Below are 17,892 nucleotides of genomic sequence, written 5' to 3' on the forward strand. Positions count from 1 at the left end.
GGCTGGAGGAGTTCCACTTCTATAACCGTTTGGTTTGGTAGTAGCATTGTTTTGGTTGTTCCAAGCTAGCTGCGCTTCATCGACGTATCGTATTGGCAGAGAGATTGTAGCTAGCTTTTGGTTTTGTGGAGCAAGCACTGAGTTGGACAAGATCGTTATAGGCACAGTGCGTTTCAAGTTGTTATTATCTTCTTGTTGGTTTGGTTGTTGCTGTATCATAGATTGGGTACTTATTGTAGAAGGAGCAGGTTGCATTTGATGCGTCTGTTGGACAGAGGGAAGAGCCTCATCTTCTTGTTGCATTAGAGCATCCAGGAAGCTTGCGGCCTCCTTTTCAGTGGTCAGATTATCAATCTTTAGTTGCGGCTCATCTGTCGAGGGAGAGAGCGAAAGCAATGTGATGAATATAATGAAAATAGTGCGAAGCAGTCACCACTTGGATTGTCCATCCGTGAGTTTGTGAAGCCGCAAACCACCAAGATACAAGGATGACATCGTTTCAATTGATGATGGGATTGGAGGGATGGACGTGCCACTACTCGTACTAGATCACTTACCACGACGAATGGGTTCGATTGGACCTTCAACAGTGAGACCGAAAGTAGCTAGGATTTCAGGACACTTTGCGGCGACAGCAGCACGAGGCAGTAACTTCAGCATTTCTTGGATTGAAGTTGGAGGTGTCGTTGAGCTCATGAAAGCCAATTCCCGAATTACCTATGGTTGATGTTGTTTTAAAATGGACAATACAGATCAGCGTAGTTACGAATGGCATACCGAAGTCGGGAGCTTCTTGATGAGCTTGCTGAAATCATCATCGTCCCCATTGACAACTATGTTGAAAAGGAGTGGTTGTCAGTGCATGTTTGAAGTAAGGTATGCGAAAGGTACTGCAATCGGCGCAACGCAAGATACAAGCAGGATTGGGCGGGGTATTGGGCGGAATACCTGGAGTCAATGTCTCTCCTTCCAGCTTTGTCATGGTCGTTGGTTGTTTCAGAATAAGCTCGATTGTTTCCTTGATTGTGTCAATTGTCAAATTGCATGTGTCGAATCACGAAAAAGAAGGGAAGACCGAGGAACTGTCTGTGAAGGTAAACATCAACTTTATATTATTATTCGGCATCAAATGGATTCCACCTGTTTACAACTTCGCACAGCGCATCCCATTCACGAACGGTCCCGTGCAAACCCAAGAATATCAAATATTGAAAGTAGACAGAAATAATAAACAAGAGAACTCTAAGATTCCGCGTCAGAATTTTGAATCCATGAATCCATAGTACAGTTGGTTTCCGTCTCATTTTCAAATTGTCCTTTGTCGTTTTCCAGTTCGTTCTCAGAATACCATTCGACATCGAGTCTCGTGGAATCATGTAGAGCGCATTTCAGTATGATATTAGTCTAAGTAAGCTAGAAACTCCCATTGATAACTTAATAAATCAACGCCCCGCAAAGCTTACGAACTTCTGTTAACTGAGATACAGAAACATGGTGAGGAGCCAACACATTGCAACTAGAACCAGGTCCAAAGCTGCCCTATACAATGATATTCTCAGGAATCGTCCTTTTGTTTACTGCGAGTACGTGCCCCGCACGTGCATTCCATCCATTTTCACACTTGCAGCTCTGACGTTGATGTTTCTAACTAAAATACATAGAACCTTACGCGGATCAACAGATTGTGTCAATGCCCTAAGCCTTAGCATGGACGGAGGACTACTCCTGACTGGTGGTGATGATCAAAATGTGTTGATATGGCCAACACATTCTGACCCTTCAAGTACTTCACCTTTGGGATACTTTACGGGACACAATGGCATTATTCTCTGTGTTCAGACTCTTGACGATGTGGTCTACTCGTGTGGAGCTGATGGGCTGCTTATAAAATATTCAATCGAACGTGCTGCAAAAACTCCACAATCAACTACAAATGCTGATGACGCAAGTATAAAATTCTGATCAGTGCTATCATCATTTTGTTCAGTGTTATCAATCTGCCGACAACCATCCTTGTCTTGAACAGGTCATTATAGCTTGTGAAGACGCCGGCGTACTCAAACTGGCCATATCTTCAGAAAACAAGAATATAGTGCTTACCGCAGCTCAGGATGGACTTGTGAAGCTCTACGACTTTAGAGCCAGCTCGAAAGAACAGTCGTCGTTGCCTAAACGAAATACCATCATAGAACAAAATCATGTCGAATTCAATCCAGTCTTCAATAATGTGTTTGTAACGGCAGATACCTCCGATGAAATCAAACTATGGGATTTAAGAAACTTTGGTCACGACTCCAAACCAATATCTGTACTCACCGCACCAAAACGAGACGTATCTAGTGCAGTCTTCTCGCCAGACGGGATGTATATAGGAGCACAGATTCAAAACCACTTCCCTGTTATATTCGATGCTCGCAGCTCAGATAATACAGCACCATTATGTGAGCTACGAGTAAAGCCAACGACAGACCATTATTATCAAAGTGTCATCACGGTCAAAACACCTGCTTTTAGCTATATTGGCTCACAAGTGGTATTTGCTTGTGGCTCAGAAGACTTTAACGTCCACGGCTTCAATATTAGCAAGGACCTCAATACTAAAAGTGGGGAAGGTCCAGTCATTGTTGAAGATTCTGACTTTACATTGACTGGTGGCAAAAGTATAATCAACAACGTCCTCATCCACCCGCATCTACCGCTAATATACTCTTCGGGTGTCGAGAGTATCGTACGTGTGTACTCGCCCTTCTCCATGAATGCCAAGGATGATGTTGTCAAACCAAATGTCACTCGAAAGAGACTCCCTTATATACAACTCGTAAATGATTACCTGAGTCGACATACCTTGCCAGAAGAGTTGAGGGGTAATGAGAACAAGGTCCTGCTCACCTTTGACTTACTGCTAGGTAGAGACGAGATGAATGACATCCTCGACGATATGGATGACAGTGATAGTGAAGGAGAACTGGAAGAAGACGGGGAGGAAGAAGGATATGAGATGGCAAACATGTCAGATTCGTCTGAAGAAGAGATGGCGGCCGATCGGATTGATATGTTGAGGAGGCTCTTTGGGGGAGATGAGCCAGAAGAAGAGGAACCGGATGACGATGAAGAAGATGACGAAGACTTGTAGCAATGTATAGAACCTCAATCGCAACAAACAGGATGAGATAAGATTGTAATTTAAATAAATGAGTTGCATTATTATTATTGAAATATGTTGGATCTTGTTTCGAGAAAATACAAAAAAAAATTATCTTAGCCGGTGAGTGTGCTTACACTAGAACGACTATTAACAAATTCACATTCACTACTTTGTTCATCATGGTCTAATCTATCCTCGTCCACCACACTGCCAGAGATGGCGCCCAAAAACAACTTGCATCGAGTAAACTTCCGATCCAGGTTCGACAACTCCCTCCTCTTCACCCTAAGATCTTCTGCAATGGTGCAATACTGTAACACGGCAGCCACTATTATAAGCAACTTATATCCAGCCATAGACACTTGACGAAGATTCTCATACGTGATGGTTGGGTCGAGCATTATGATACGTTCAACTCGTCGGACGTTGCTGATAGGAATATAATCTACACCAGCTCGAAGATTCGTCAACCATGTTCGGAAGTCGTAGCGAGTCATTAGCTTTTTGAGCGAAGACCATGACATGACTGGTGGAGACGACTCGTCGCCGAATGGTCGTGTTGATACGTTGGGTGTTGTTGGATGAGCGACGTCTACTGGACCGTTTGGGAAGGTTGTGGGTGATGTGGGTGCGGACACTGGACCTGTTAAGGGATGATTGTTGCCACCTCGGAGCAAGCACAGGCATTCACAGACTGTTTTGATTTCTGGTGGTGGGACTTTGTATGATGTTGCTTCTGATAGTTCGGCAGCTGATATGTTGAAGAGGAACTAATTATTTGCGAACACTGGTTAGATCAAATTGCACATGCCCAAACATAACACTCAAAACACACGCAAACTCAAAACGCAACAAACCGTACCTGGCGATAGTGTCTCAGATGCGGCCTCTTGACTCGTTCTGCCTCTACATACTTTGAATCCACGTCGTGTCTACGTTTACTGAGCTCAACCAGCGAAATCTTCATGCGAGCATCCAACTCATAATCCACAAGTAGCTTGAGGCGATGAGACACCAGCCTTATAGTTAGCAAGTGGGTGGTTGAAAGAAGTTGGAAGTAGAGCAAATATATTTCGTTTGGCAGGTAGACTTGTTTGGCTTTTGTTGATGGTAGGCTTGGTAGCGAGAACTCATCTTCGTTGTTCAATGTTGCTGAGGAAGATGATGTTGATAGGATACGGAGTGGCGCCTTGTAGACTTCTTGAGGCATATCTCCTATGATTTCACTGCTACTTTTGCTTTCCATCTTGTAACTGTTTGAGCTCAGACTCGTCGTAGATCTGAAAGTGTGACAGAAGTGTTAGCAGGACGATCACAGTGGCAAACGAGGCTTTAACGAAGCTTACCGACCTAAAGTTTATATGTCAGAATGAGTCCTGTCTGTGGTCTGGATGATGAGAGGTTTGAGGGAAGAGTCTTTCGAGAGGTGCTATTTTCAGGTTTTGTGAGCGTTTGAGCATTCCACCAATCAAACGCCGAGAACGGTAAATTGCATCACGGAATTACTCTATGGGGAATCACGGTAAGTAGCTTGCCCATTTGTCGTATTTTTGTTTGGAAATCACAACTGCAAACGCAAAGTCTGCACGCGACAGGAGCTTTGATGGCTCGAATAAGGGAACGTGGGAAGATTTAGTATTAAATATTTGTCGATAAAAATATCATAGTTTTATATAGATACAACTTCAACCGTCTTCCACTGCTGACACGTCATCACGTCAGATACCTCCTATACTACACGACTGTAGCATTTCCTTGACACCCATTGAAGCGACATTACGTCCTATTAGAGACAACCTCGACATTCTAGATTCAGATCCCCATTCACCGTGGTCAGTTAAATAACACAGACCACCAATGACACCTTGAAGCACTACTTTACGTGGATTTCCAGGCTCTGACAACACACCTTTGACTCGCAGTAGGTCGTCCTTGTGTTGTTGGAATAATGATTCTACAAGAGCCTTGACTTTGATGGTGTCCACGTCTCCTTGGACATGAGCTCCCAATGCGATTATAGATGGGTCGTGCACCTTGTTGTGCTCAATAGACTCTTCACTTATATGATCTACAGGCTCAAAAAATACGGTTTCGATCTGCTGTGATGAGAGCCTTCCTTGTGTGGCCGTTATGACTTTTGCTGTTGGATTAAGTTGCCGAATCAGGTTCAAGCCTTCATCTGTTTGAGCATTTGATACTAGATCACACTTGTTTAATATGATGTGATCTCCAGAGAGTATTTGAGAGAGGACTTCGTTCTTCCATTCAGATTGCTTTGACAACCTGGAAGCAAACGTTGAAGCATCCAATACGGCTACTACAGACTGCACTTGGTATTCGGGTAGTTGAGATATAAGCATTACTACTGGTGCAGGGTCAGCTAGTCCGGTTGTTTCTAGTATCACAACCAGTTTCTGATTCATGTCGTTTCGGTGAGCTATGGAACCCAACACGTTCAAGAGAGCACCACTACTACTACAACATACACATCCACTTCTACAGTAAGGATAAGTACCAAATAGGTCAAAAGAGCGTCAAAGACAGCTCAAGAATATACCGAAACGACATACCCAAACTCATAGATCTCCTCAATGTCGGCCTCCGCTATATTCTTGTCAAGCAGCTCATTCTCCATGCCAAAGGCAGATGCGAATTCGTTCTCGATGACGATGATTTTGGTATCAAGAGGCGTTGAATGCTGTAAAACGACATTCAAAAGAGTGGTCTTGCCAGCCCCAAGAAAGCCACCAAGGACCACAATAGGAATACGAGGTTCAGTCATTATTTGGTGCCAAATTCTACCTTGAATTGATGTAAATGTATGGAGTACTTTATGAATACTGTCGAATGTGTATGATCTTTTGATTTCAAATGAATCAATCGTACCGGTCGGTTCAATATTACGTTGAAATAATATCAACAGAGTACATTCCTATAAGCAGAGTATGTTCCAGCGTCACTTCCGCAGAGCTTTAATGTGACGGTTCCGACAACCTCACCAATTCAAACAAAAGACTGAGAACCAACAAATACCCTTGCAATTTTCCTACAACCTACAACGAATTTCAAGAACAGTATACGTTCGTACGGTGTCAAACACGTGAAAATGACTCTCCTTCGTCCCTTCTTGCGTAAACTACAAACTTATTGAATCTTGAACTTCTTTCGAATAATGACCAACGAACTAGACTTGATCTGAGTGCCGGATTATTCACTATAGATAAAAGCTATTCTCTTTCTCTACTGGTTGAATGAGCCCCTTGAACAACGTTCTAACGGAAATGGCAGTTCCAACCGCTAGACCCGAGAGTTTCTCTTTCGATGAGGCCAAGATTACGGCTGCTGAATCGCCTGAAAAGAAGGAAGTAGTTCTCTTCCTCTGGTTGTCTGCATTAGAACGGGATTTACGAACTAGTAATCGAGTAAGAATCACACATTTGGATAATACGTGATTGTGATGTGAACTACTTCAATGCGTGACAGTCATTGATAGAGACTTATTTTCCTTTCATTTCTAGGATGGCATCAAACCATTTCAGGCCACCATTGAAAAATTACTCTTGAAATATATCTGCTCTACAAATCCAAAACCCTCGGGGCCTATCCGACAATCTATGGCTCGATGTTTTGTTACTCTCTTCACCAATGGAGACTCGAGAACTGTCTTTGATACTCTGACTGCACTACAGGCTGTCCTGGCAAAGAAAACTGAAGACCCAGCTGTTAGATTGTACGTCTGATCGTGTCCCTTTTTGATCTATCAGTTGTAGCTAACACGATATTATCCACCCAGGGCCGTCATACATTGTGTTGGAGTCATCTCTGAAAGCCATGGTCATCGTGTCTTGTCTTTGTTTGCAGAAACATTGACAAGTTTGACCAAACTCCTGAAAAATGCCAAAGAACCTGATGCAAGTTCCCGTGTCGCTTCAAGAGTTCAACATCAAAACTTGATCCTGATACATGTCTATATATTAGATACCTCTGAGATATGCATGCCTCATGGCAATGGCACGATCGCTAAGGGGTTGCGGACGCGGTGCCAACGATACATTATTAAAGGACGTCAATAAATATGCTAAAGCTGGTCTTACGGACAAGTACATTATCATTCGTGGAGCTTCTGCTGAGGTATAAGGGCAATAGCTCAGTTCCACTGGGGCTTTTTTGTCAGCCTACTGTCTCAACTAATACCTGCTTCTGTATATTAGGTCTTTCAATCGATATACAGATACGCAACTACCACACCGCCACTCAAATATGAAGAATATGAAGTATTGATGAACCAATACTCAAAGTCGTTGGAAGGAACTTCTAGTTCCGTTAGGCGATTAATTGCCTCCACCATATCATCAATACTGGTATCATCGCAGAGCAAACCACCTCTCTCGAAAGCACCATCGAAAAAATTACCAACAAAGGTCTCATCCCCAACCGATGCAACACAAACCAATCTGGCCGATAAATCGATTCTTTCAATTGAAGAAGTCGCAGCCCTCATCACAGCCCAACTAGTAAAAGCGTCAGCTCGTGAGGTCAAGGTTGGTATAATAGAAGCTTATGCTGCCACGTTGCACGAATTAGGCTTCACTTTTGTGGAAAATAATTATGGTGTCTTGGTTAAGCATATTCTAGACTTGAGTGCCAATCCCAAACTAGCAGCATCACGAACAGATTCCATATTCATGAGGCAAATATGTGAATTCATGCTTAGAGACGTGATAGGAAAGATGCTCAGTGAGACGGGACAAGTGAATGCTGTCAAGGAATTGTCCTTCATGTATTTGAAGAAATGGCCAGCAATCATGCCTACAGATGTAGAGCCTCATAGACAATCCCTAATATGTGTATTAAACGAGGTGGCAGCATTGTTGTTGGATTTGGGCTCGGCAGCTACTGCTGTGCAAGATTTTGTCGTAGACCCTCTCACAGCCCTCATCAATCATCCTTCGGCATCTGTAAATGTAGCTCTTTCATGGTGTCTTCGATGTCTTGGACATGCTATACCTACTCAATTGCCAAGGCTGATGCATAAATTAGGTGGCCTGGTTCAACGTGAAATACCAGTCTTGACGTCAGAACGACCAGAACTCATAGATCGATGGGTGGGATGGGCCAACTGTCTAGCCGGTGTTATTGGTGTGGTATCATCACGCAGTTTATATGTCTCGTTTGATATGGCTGCCAAAATATTCGTCGTCTCGACGCAGCTACTTAAAGCAGTCGTCAATCAAAAGGAGGTCAAAGACTGGAAGCTAGTCACTGCTCAGTCTCAAGTTGCATGGACACTGATTGGATCACTCATGACTTTGGGTCCCAACTTTGTCAAGGTGCACTTGTCGCAACTCTTGTTGATTTGGAAGGCCATATTCTCCAAAGTCACTGGTAAAGAAGCTCCTGTAATCCGGACTGAAGCCGAGTGGACTTATCTTTTATCAAGTCGAGACCATGCTCTAGCTGCCCTGCACTCCTTTTTACTATTTAATCGAAAGGAGCTAACATCAACGGATGTCTCGAAACGTCTAGTAGTGTGTCTGAATACTGTGGTTGGGTGGTTGAGTACATTGCCGCCAACGTATCCTAACGCCCTAGCTACTCCAATCACTGGTAGTGCTAGTCCTCAAGCAGCCAGTAACTCTAAATTATTAGATCGTGAACATACAGTACGGCGACGGGTGTTTGAGTGTTTTACACTGCTTCCACCATCAACATACGAGACGGCATTCTCTGTTCTCATAAAAGCGACACAAGATGTGTTTGCTCGTGAGCCTGAGAAGCTTGCATCCTTGCCACCTAATGGTGCTTCACCACCAGTCGATAAGGGTGGTAATATTGCTATAGATACTACATGTCTGACATCGCTAGTACGTGGTCTAGTGATAAATGTATCTGCAGACTCGGGTGCTGAGGACCGAGGTTGGACTAGAGCTGTTATGAAGGACACTGATGTGCAAAACCTTGAATCAGCAGTAAGTAAATAAGTTCTCAGGCTACACGCAAAATCATTCTCGATTGAGAGTTTTTCGTCTTTTTAGTTAGAGAACCCACACCCACATGCTACTGAATACGACCCACACTGCGTATATCTATATCAACCACCACAACACATCTCATCGTCAGCCAACCAGCAGCAACACTCTGCAACGTATGAAGTTAGGTTCGTACGTCCATCACCAGTAGCTCCATCGATTGCCGTCGTAGATGCAGCCGTAGAACTCTTTGCCCTTGTATTTCCACTTGAAAGTGCAACTACGCAAGAAGGAGTGCTGGAGCAATTCATCAGGACTTCGAAATATACTGGTGCCAAGATGCTTCCTGGTAAAAAATTGGCTACGCAGCTTAATATTCTAGTCAGTGTAATTGGAGCACTGAAACGAATCATGGTGAAACAAGGCTCTTTTGCAAGTGGGAGGTCTGCTGTAGCTATTCGTGATCTGACTGATGTACGTTTGTGTGGTTTTGTAACAGTGTCAGCTTCTACCTGTGTTCTGTCAAATTGGCTGCATCTTTTTCTTGCTTGAACGTTTTTTTCAATATCATTGATTATCACTTTAACTCATTTTTACTCATGTCTCGCAAATAGGAGGCTTTGACGAGCTCTGAGCCAGCAATTCGTAGTGCTGGTAGTGAAGTCCTTGGTAGATTAGCACGAACAGTGGGAACGGCCATCTTTATAAATCCATTGATTCAAGGCCTTGTAGACCAGGTCGTCAACAATCGAGATCCTGTAGCACGATCTGGCTATGCTCTGGCTCTTGGATATATCAACTCCTACGTCGGAGGCATGGCAGCTGCATCACATATAAAAACTATTGTTGGTATATTGCATTCCCTAGCATCAGATCCACATCCTCTAGTCCATACATGGGCATTGCATGCTCTTTGGCTCACGGTAGAAAGTAGTGGACTCATGTATGAACCTTATGTGAATTCTACCTTGTTGACGGTAGCCAAACTCTTCATGTCTGATACGCATGAAGTGACTAATTTAGCTGCAAATCAGCCAAACGGAGATACGAATGCAGATGTATATCCGACATTTGGTAGAATATTGCATGCTTTAGTAGGTGTTGTTGGTCCGGAGTTGCAAGATGGGAAACGTGTACGAGAGCTTTGCTTTGGATTGTATGAAGCTTTACGAAACGATTCTGATCCATTTGTGGTTGTTGAAGCCATCAAATGTGTGCAACACTTTATTCTCTTTGCTCCCAAACACGTTGATATTGGTAGTCTCGTGCCCTTCCTGCAAGTGCAGATGACGGGTGATTATCGATCTCATGGTGCATTGATGCGTAAAGCATCCGTCACCTGCTTATACCAGCTAGTACAACGTAATCCTGAATCAGTACTGGTTGCAGCTGTAAATAATCAATTAGAAGAGCAACTCTTTGCTCTACTGGATACTGAAATGGATGGTACAGTGCGAGACGAGATTCGAGATATATTAATGGGTCTCCTACGTCATGTGGCTCCTACTCAGCCAACGCGATGGTTGGAGTTATGTAAAGGTATATTATCTAAATCAACAAGCGCCTCTTCGGCAGCACCTGCATCTGGTGGAAATCAAGCTGCACCAACAACGGCTGCTCCTGATGCCGAACGTGATTATGACGATGAAGATGGATTTGGCGTGAGTCCTCGTGGAAGCGGAACAGCTACACCAACTGTATCTGCTCCACAAGCCAATCCAGGTCTAGCAGGATCATTTGCTGCCGTAGCTTTGAAACTACTAGTCGCTCTACTACCACGATGGAGGACTCAGATGTTTGCTTTGGCTTGCTTGCGTCAGATTATGACCGCAGCTAAATCTACTGGTGTCAAGGCTCACTTTGATTTGGAGGCAGCTCGAACCGCTGCCTTTTCTGTTGGTGCCAATAGGGCAGATTATCTTGTAACCAAGTTGCTTGATTTGGTCAAGATGGCTTTTAGTGCATCTACTGGAATGGTGGACGCTTTGAGATTGGAAGGATTGCTGGTTTTGCAAGATATCTTAGAGGTAGCTGGGGGGAGAACGTCTTTTGGGAGTAGCATTTAGTGACCCTTTTTCCGCTGTTAGAAATTCGCTGAGACTGTTGATCCAGATTATGAAGACCATGCTCTCTTAGAGCAATACCAGGTAAGCCTAAACGTTGAAATGCTGGGTTCTCTCGGTTTGTTTTGCTAACGTTTCTATTCCAATAGGCTCAAATAAGTGCTGCTTTGGCACCTAACTTTGCACCTGAAACATCTCCAGAAGTGATGAGTGCTGCTTGTCGTGTCTGTGCTGTATATATTGGAAGTGGCATCAACAAGTCATTCTCGGCACTTGGACGTGTCTTGAAAGTTTGGGCTGGGACTCTTGATCGTTGCAAAGGTTGATACTCTAGCTGTCAGTTCAGATACATCTGTTTGCTGACCAGATTTATTTCATCTTGTAGAAACGAATGACTTGGATGGTGATACTGCTAGTCCACATACTGCACTCATGCTCAGATTGGCTATATTGACTGCATGGGCTGATTTGCAGATTGCATCATCCAAGCACTATTATCTGACGGAAATCGTTGGACCGTATGTTACTGTTTTATTGTATGTTTTATGGAATGTAAAGGAATGACACAGACGTTGCCTTGTGTATTAGGAATCTTCCTGTTTTGGTCCCACTATGGATGTCGGTGTTACGTGATCATGCCAAAATCAAGTTAGAGACTGACATGGTCAGTCCCTTAGCTGCAGCTGCTACTCCAGATTCTGGATCTAGCCTTTATATGTACACGTCGTCGACTCTTGATGTGGTTTTGCCGGTAAGCCATCATGCAACATATTCAGCATCTTTTTTTGGTAGCAGTCCAACCTTTTCTATACCTATAATAGTACTATCTGAAATCATGGCACGTTATTATGCGGGCATTCACGTCATTGATTGATGTACGAGATGATTTGATTGTGGCTGCTGTAAGGAAATCTGATCGAGCTGAATCCGATGGACCATCAAACACATACTTTGTCTTGTACGGATTATGTGTGGAAGCCATTGCGAATACTGGACTTAAAGGAGGTGCAACACAAGAATCGAATCAAATCATGGAGTCTTGTTTGGGCAGTATTGGTCAATTATTCAAACCCAAGATTGCTGGGAACAAGTTCCTCACCAAGGTACATTCCAGTGTCTTGATGCGTTTTTTTGGTTCGTTTGTACTTGAAGTTTAAAATGCTGATAACAAAGTCTGATTTGTTTTATAGGGTGTATTTGTAGAGACTTTGAGTATCTTTGACCGAATTCTACAAACAGAAGAAGTTCCCATTCAATTGTCAGTGCTCACTATCGTGCAGAGAATGGTTGCTGATTATGGAGATGCTTATTTCTTGGACGATTCTGAGGTCTATGTGACAGGGTAATTGCTTGCTTAGTTGAGAACCCCGCGAAAAAGAGACGACTCATGATTGACTCAATTCTTTAGAAACGATACAGACTTCCTCACTGGCAATGTAGTCGATCCTGGACCTCTTTCGAATACATCAAGGCTCTATGTGACAGTCAGGCTATTATTCAATGTGTTTATGTACCATGTTCCGTCAGTTTCCAATAATCCCACTGCAACTTGTAAGTCACTCTTTGTTGTATTTGAAAGGTTGGCTTTTAACGGCAATCTCTTGATTACTTTTAGTGAATGCATACAGAAAAGTCACATCTGAAACGGCCACGTTGATGGCCACTGCACTGGAAACTCTTACTGCATTGGCTTGCTCTTATGGATTGTCTTCTGTGCATAAGGCGGAGCTTATGCCAGTCCTTTTCTACATATATCTGGGTAATAATTTTTGCAGGGTGCTTGAAACTATTGCGATTTCTAACTTTATCTCTTCCAAATTCTTCCAAATCAGCCTTGTTGGACTCTGAAAAGTTCAGTTCCGATGTTGGTCCAAGAGTACTGGTATGCTTGAAAGCATGCATGGAGAACATTCATGGTTGCATCATCGCTCCTGAAGAACCTGTTGTGTCGGGAGTGCTTCAAGCTGCGTTGTCGACTCTTCTGGACACGGTTACGATGGAATTGTATGTATTTCGAGCCCTTTTCGCCTTCAGTTGTGGCATTCGCTTAGATCACTTCGTATACTATTAGGGAAAGCTGTGCCGAATTAACGGATCCTTTTGATCCAGCCATGACCAAGAATTGCTTGCTGGCTATAACTTTAATCACAACCACATCTCCTAAACTGTCTCATCATCCCGAAAATCAGGAACGTCTAGTAGAAATCCTGAGGCGTCTCCTCAATAATAGTCCCGTCGAATCGGTAAGTTTTCGTTTGTGGAATTTGATGCCAAAGAAAACCGTCTCTAAAAAGATCTCAAAACTTCATGTAGTTATCATTCGTGGCTCTGCAATGTACAAAATCACTTCTTGCACTTATGGCAAGACCAGAGCCAGAAAGTGTGGCTATTGGCTCAATGTTTAGTAGGCTCATACTTCCAGATGTGGTAGCATTTGCCTACTCGACTGGTACTGTGGTCTGTAACTCCATTGTCAGTCCGTCGCCTTCTCGAGTATCATTACTAGATGATGCAGTGAAGTGTGTCTTGGTATTGTATGCTATTACTGATGACCGTAAAAGTAAGTTCTGTTTGAAGATTGAGTCGGTTTTTTTGTTCAACAAACTAAGCACTTTATCATTCACGGATTCTTATAGAAACAGCATTACTACCAATCATTGTACCTTTACTGGTATCTCAAGTAGCCAACATACCAGAAAATTCACCTTCGACATTTGCAAATCCAGCAGCAGCAAATCTACATGCATTTGCAGTCCAACACTTGCTAAACTTGGCTGGACAACAACCAGCTGGGTTTAGATCATGCATTGCTGCTCTACCTGAAGATCGACGTATAAAATTAGAACGAGCATTTAGACAAAACTTGTCTAGATCGCAAACTACAGACTCGTCGTCGAGAATCTCAATTTCGTCTACTGTAGCAGCTGCACCGATTAGATCATCGACAAGCTCCCCTGAGCCTCAAACAACACCAAAGATTCAATTGAAAGCTTCATTTGGTAATTTTTCATAGTATACATGTATATATATCGCTCTTCAACTAAAAGTTTCTGCAAGGTGAAATCCTGTCTTGGAATCGCGTTTGTTACTTGAAACTTCAGCTAAAATCTATCAACATTTCTCTCTGGAGACTTTCACTACCTACAGTACATGGCAAATTATTGAAAAGACACGAAAAATTCGTGGAGGTTTGAGTGTTTGGAGGCACCAGCTCACTTGAATGCCTCCAATTCTAACGGTACCAGAGGTCAAGTGAGATGGTATCAAGATAACCCAAGAATTACATTTCTTGCCGTTTTTGTCAACTCACACCAGCTCCCAGATAGCAAGAACGTCCGTCCACGAAGGTCAATACTAGGTGATCATAGCTGTGGTCGTCGCAACTGAAATGAGGAACCAGCAATGATTGAGGAGACATCACATATTATATTACTTGTCAAAAAAAAACTATAAGCGATTCCGTCCCATTTGATTTTACAACTTGAGCAAAAACGATCTATGTATATTCTATGTTTTTCTTGTTTGACTACTTCCTAATAACGAGAGGAGGGGCCACCAGTTTTTTGCCTGCGTGTACAACCGCGCGGTGCTTTCCAGGTGGGCCTTGGGCTTTCAAAATACCATCCAAGCGATCCTCTTCACATACACCACATGTAAACTTGGCTGCATCATCGGCGGCCAGCCGATTGTATCTGGCTTGAGTCAAGTTTGGATCACAACCAACATGAATCCACCTACGTGTACAAAAGAATAACATGAATCAGAATTGCATTACAACGCGAGTACATAACCGACATCATCAAATGATATGGTTTGTAAAAGTGGGAACGAACACAGATAACAATACAATTCAGAGGTTGGCAACTCTCTTACCTGTCACAGGAATCACAGCAAACCATGGCATTCTCATCAGACTCTTCTCCATAAACATGCATACAGAATGGACAGTATCGGTCTGCTAGATAATTGGCAAAGCAATTTGCACAATAGGTGCAGACATAAGTTGGGAGTGTCTTTTCTGGATGAGGTGATGGAATTATAGCATGTCTCCATTCAATTTCAGGCAGCCGTTGACCAGGTAAAGGAGGGCGAACACCACATGAGGTGCATACAGCACATTCTTGACAATACCATGAGCCTGATTTGAGAGAAAAGGGAAAGCACGATTATTACGGCGAAGCATGAACAAAAAAAGAGGATCTGATTCCGATGCATGTCTTCAGACTGAGGCAAAAGGCTAGACCATCACGCTTACCATGAGGAAGCTCATTCATTGGAGGCTTGCAGCAATACGTGTGATAAGGCTTATCACAAGTATCACAAAACAGGAGCTTGTCTTCATCTCCAACTTCAGCGCATTCCGTGCATTGTTTACAGTTATTGCACTTCCAATCATAGCTCATTGCTTTTGCGACAATGACTGGATTTTCAATATCAATACAAGCGGGATGATGACGAGTTTTACACCGAGAGCAAATCAACAGGAATGATGGTGGAATTCGTGGTGTACGGTTTGATGTTGGGGCCAATGCAGAAGTACAGTGAATACAGACATCTTCCTTGTCTAGAGTCATTGTCTAGATAGAAATGATGAATATCTAGGAAGGCAAAAAACACATTTGCAACGGGACGAAAATACCTCTTTTGCTTTGTGAGATCCACATAATTCTCCAAATACAGCAACAGGTCGATGACACAATTTGTGTCCTTTACTCACATCACCACAAAAGAAGATCTCATTCTTGGGCTGTGTTGATTTGGTGTTATAACTCACGATTTTATACCTTTTGTAGAAACGCTTCGTATCTCACCTTTTCTGCATCATCAAACCAATCAGTTTCTTCATATTCATCCAACATGTAACTTGCATGCATGAATCGAGTTTGATATCTATGCGATGATGTCGTCAGCAAAAAAAAACAGCATAGAACGCTTGCGTAATGTCACTGCTTTGTCAACTTATCACGACACATACATGGAGAATACTTCATGATATTGCCCAGGTGTAAGAGCCAGTGGAAACTTGTCAGCATCGCTAGTCAACGGCAATGGAATCCAATCATGCTGTGAGTCTTGAGGGACGGTGGTCCGAGCTTCTACTTGGACACCTGTACCAGGTTGACCAAAAGTGCCCTGTTCTACTTGTACAACGACATGAGTAGGTTGAGTAATGACGGGCACCTGTTCTACATTGGTATGAGCATCAATAAAAGGAGCACCACGAGCGGCACGTAATCGAGAGTTGAATTCAGCGGCATTTTGTGAGCAACGAGTGGCTAGATGGTCACGTCCGGTGATTGGTCGAGCAATAAATACCGGTTTTGGAGCATTTGGACCTTGATCTCTACGCATAAACCCATTCGACCTCATAAATCCTCCAGCGCCGCCATACATTTCATCATCAGAATCTGCTACAGCTGGAATATTTCCTTGAAAAATTCCACTACCGTCTTCATAGTAATCGTCACGAATGGGTCTTCCATGTCGGATGATGCGATGGCCGAATTTACGGAAGGCAGCTCGTGCTGTTAGAAGAGACACATTACGATTATTTAGTCGAGGTGGTAGTTCAGCGTATTCTTTCAGCCATTGATGATCGTTTTCAGTTGCGACTATACGAGGCATATCTTGATTTCGCATGTGGAAGATGTACGAGTCACGAAAGTTTAATAGCTTTGCGACATCCATTGTGAGTATGTAGTGCCGAGAAGGGTGACGTGGCAGAGTAAATGATCGAACTCGAAACTGTCGACCTGTTGGAGAGGGTTGAAATTGGGAAGCTATGACAAGAAAAAGCCAAAAAAAAAAACCGCTGTAGTTCAACGTACGTACCTCCTTGAAGTATACCATCAGCATCAATTTTTTCTTCACCCTTTGCATCAACAGGCCAATCAAGATCAAAGTCGTCCTTTTTAGCGTTTGGAGTGCGTAGACTTCTAGGTCGTTTGACGCCATCATTGAAGAAACCACCACCACGATGCTTTCGTTTACCACGAGTAGGAGCAGTTTTTGTAGCAGTGACGCTTGCTTCGTCATCATCTCCTGTTGCGTCACCGTCATCGCCTATAGATCAATAAGTTTGTCGGTGATGAAGTTCAATGTAGATGATGGATCTTTGAAGAAACAAGTCGGTTGATGACGAGAATGAGCATTACCATCATCTCCTTCATCATCTCCGTCGTCGCCCTCTATTACGTCGTCTCCTTCGCTGCTTTCATTTACAGGAGTGGCAGGTGAAGATACCGAAGATTCCAATTCTTCAGTTTCGTTTCTGACGGAACTCAGACGAGGATTAGTTACGGGCCTAGGTGGAGACGACATCTAATAAACAAGCAAGTAATTTGAGACTGAGTTATAGGATGGGAAATGTGGTCGAAAATTCGAAGTGGATGGATTTTGGTTGTGTGTGAAGCTGAAGCGCAAGCGAAGAGAATTGAAGCAGAGAGCAGTTGATAGCGATGACTTACATTCTCATCCATAATTTTGAACAGGCGCAAGTTTACTCTTGTCTATTGGATATTGTTCCCGACCAGAATTTGAAGATGAGAAATCTTGGTCGGTTTGACGATGCACCTGAGATTCCAAACACGCGTCTTCTACATAGTTCTATCAATATTTACTGTCTGGAAATCAATTTGGTTGACTACGCCACGTAAGGGCCGTACTGTTCACTGACTCTTTGAGCGTTGGTCCTCATTTACACGCAAACACCACT

General features: G+C 43.2%; 4 protein-coding genes across 4 annotated transcripts; 2 read left to right on the plus strand and 2 right to left on the minus strand.

Annotated features, from left to right (window-relative positions):
* Positions 1-1,707: 1,707 nt before the first annotated feature.
* On the plus strand, positions 1,708-3,133 carry SmJEL517_g05167 (uncharacterized protein; the record flags this gene model as incomplete). Its single annotated transcript, XM_031171094.1, has 2 exons — positions 1,708-1,948; positions 2,037-3,133. 2 exons carry the CDS (start codon positions 1,708-1,710, stop codon positions 3,131-3,133), a joined length of 1,338 nt encoding a protein of 445 aa, XP_031022954.1.
* Positions 3,134-3,258: 125 nt separating this feature from the next.
* Positions 3,259-4,391, minus strand: SmJEL517_g05168 (uncharacterized protein; the record flags this gene model as incomplete). Its single annotated transcript, XM_031171095.1, has 2 exons — positions 3,259-3,915; positions 4,008-4,391. 2 exons carry the CDS (start codon positions 4,389-4,391, stop codon positions 3,259-3,261), a joined length of 1,041 nt encoding a protein of 346 aa, XP_031022949.1.
* Positions 4,392-6,426: 2,035 nt separating this feature from the next.
* SmJEL517_g05169 (uncharacterized protein) lies at positions 6,427-14,190 on the plus strand (the record flags this gene model as incomplete). Its single annotated transcript, XM_031171096.1, has 19 exons — positions 6,427-6,567; positions 6,664-6,875; positions 6,939-7,080; positions 7,124-7,276; positions 7,357-9,114; positions 9,181-9,588; positions 9,729-11,141; positions 11,202-11,261; positions 11,327-11,498; positions 11,563-11,695; positions 11,766-11,928; positions 11,999-12,280; positions 12,368-12,519; positions 12,586-12,728; positions 12,793-12,936; positions 13,010-13,181; positions 13,249-13,420; positions 13,491-13,737; positions 13,814-14,190. 19 exons carry the CDS (start codon positions 6,427-6,429, stop codon positions 14,188-14,190), a joined length of 6,444 nt encoding a protein of 2,147 aa, XP_031022948.1.
* Positions 14,191-14,703: 513 nt separating this feature from the next.
* SmJEL517_g05170 (uncharacterized protein) lies at positions 14,704-17,656 on the minus strand (the record flags this gene model as incomplete). Its single annotated transcript, XM_031171097.1, has 9 exons — positions 14,704-14,911; positions 15,051-15,315; positions 15,433-15,754; positions 15,817-15,924; positions 15,989-16,067; positions 16,153-16,930; positions 17,010-17,240; positions 17,333-17,498; positions 17,645-17,656. 9 exons carry the CDS (start codon positions 17,654-17,656, stop codon positions 14,704-14,706), a joined length of 2,169 nt encoding a protein of 722 aa, XP_031022932.1.
* Between the last annotated feature and the right edge of the window lie 236 nt (positions 17,657-17,892).

Source organism: Synchytrium microbalum (assembly GCF_006535985.1).
Source record: "Synchytrium microbalum strain JEL517 chromosome Unknown SmJEL517_scf0043, whole genome shotgun sequence".
In the NCBI taxonomy this organism is placed as follows: Eukaryota; Fungi; Chytridiomycota; class Chytridiomycetes; order Synchytriales; family Synchytriaceae; genus Synchytrium; species Synchytrium microbalum.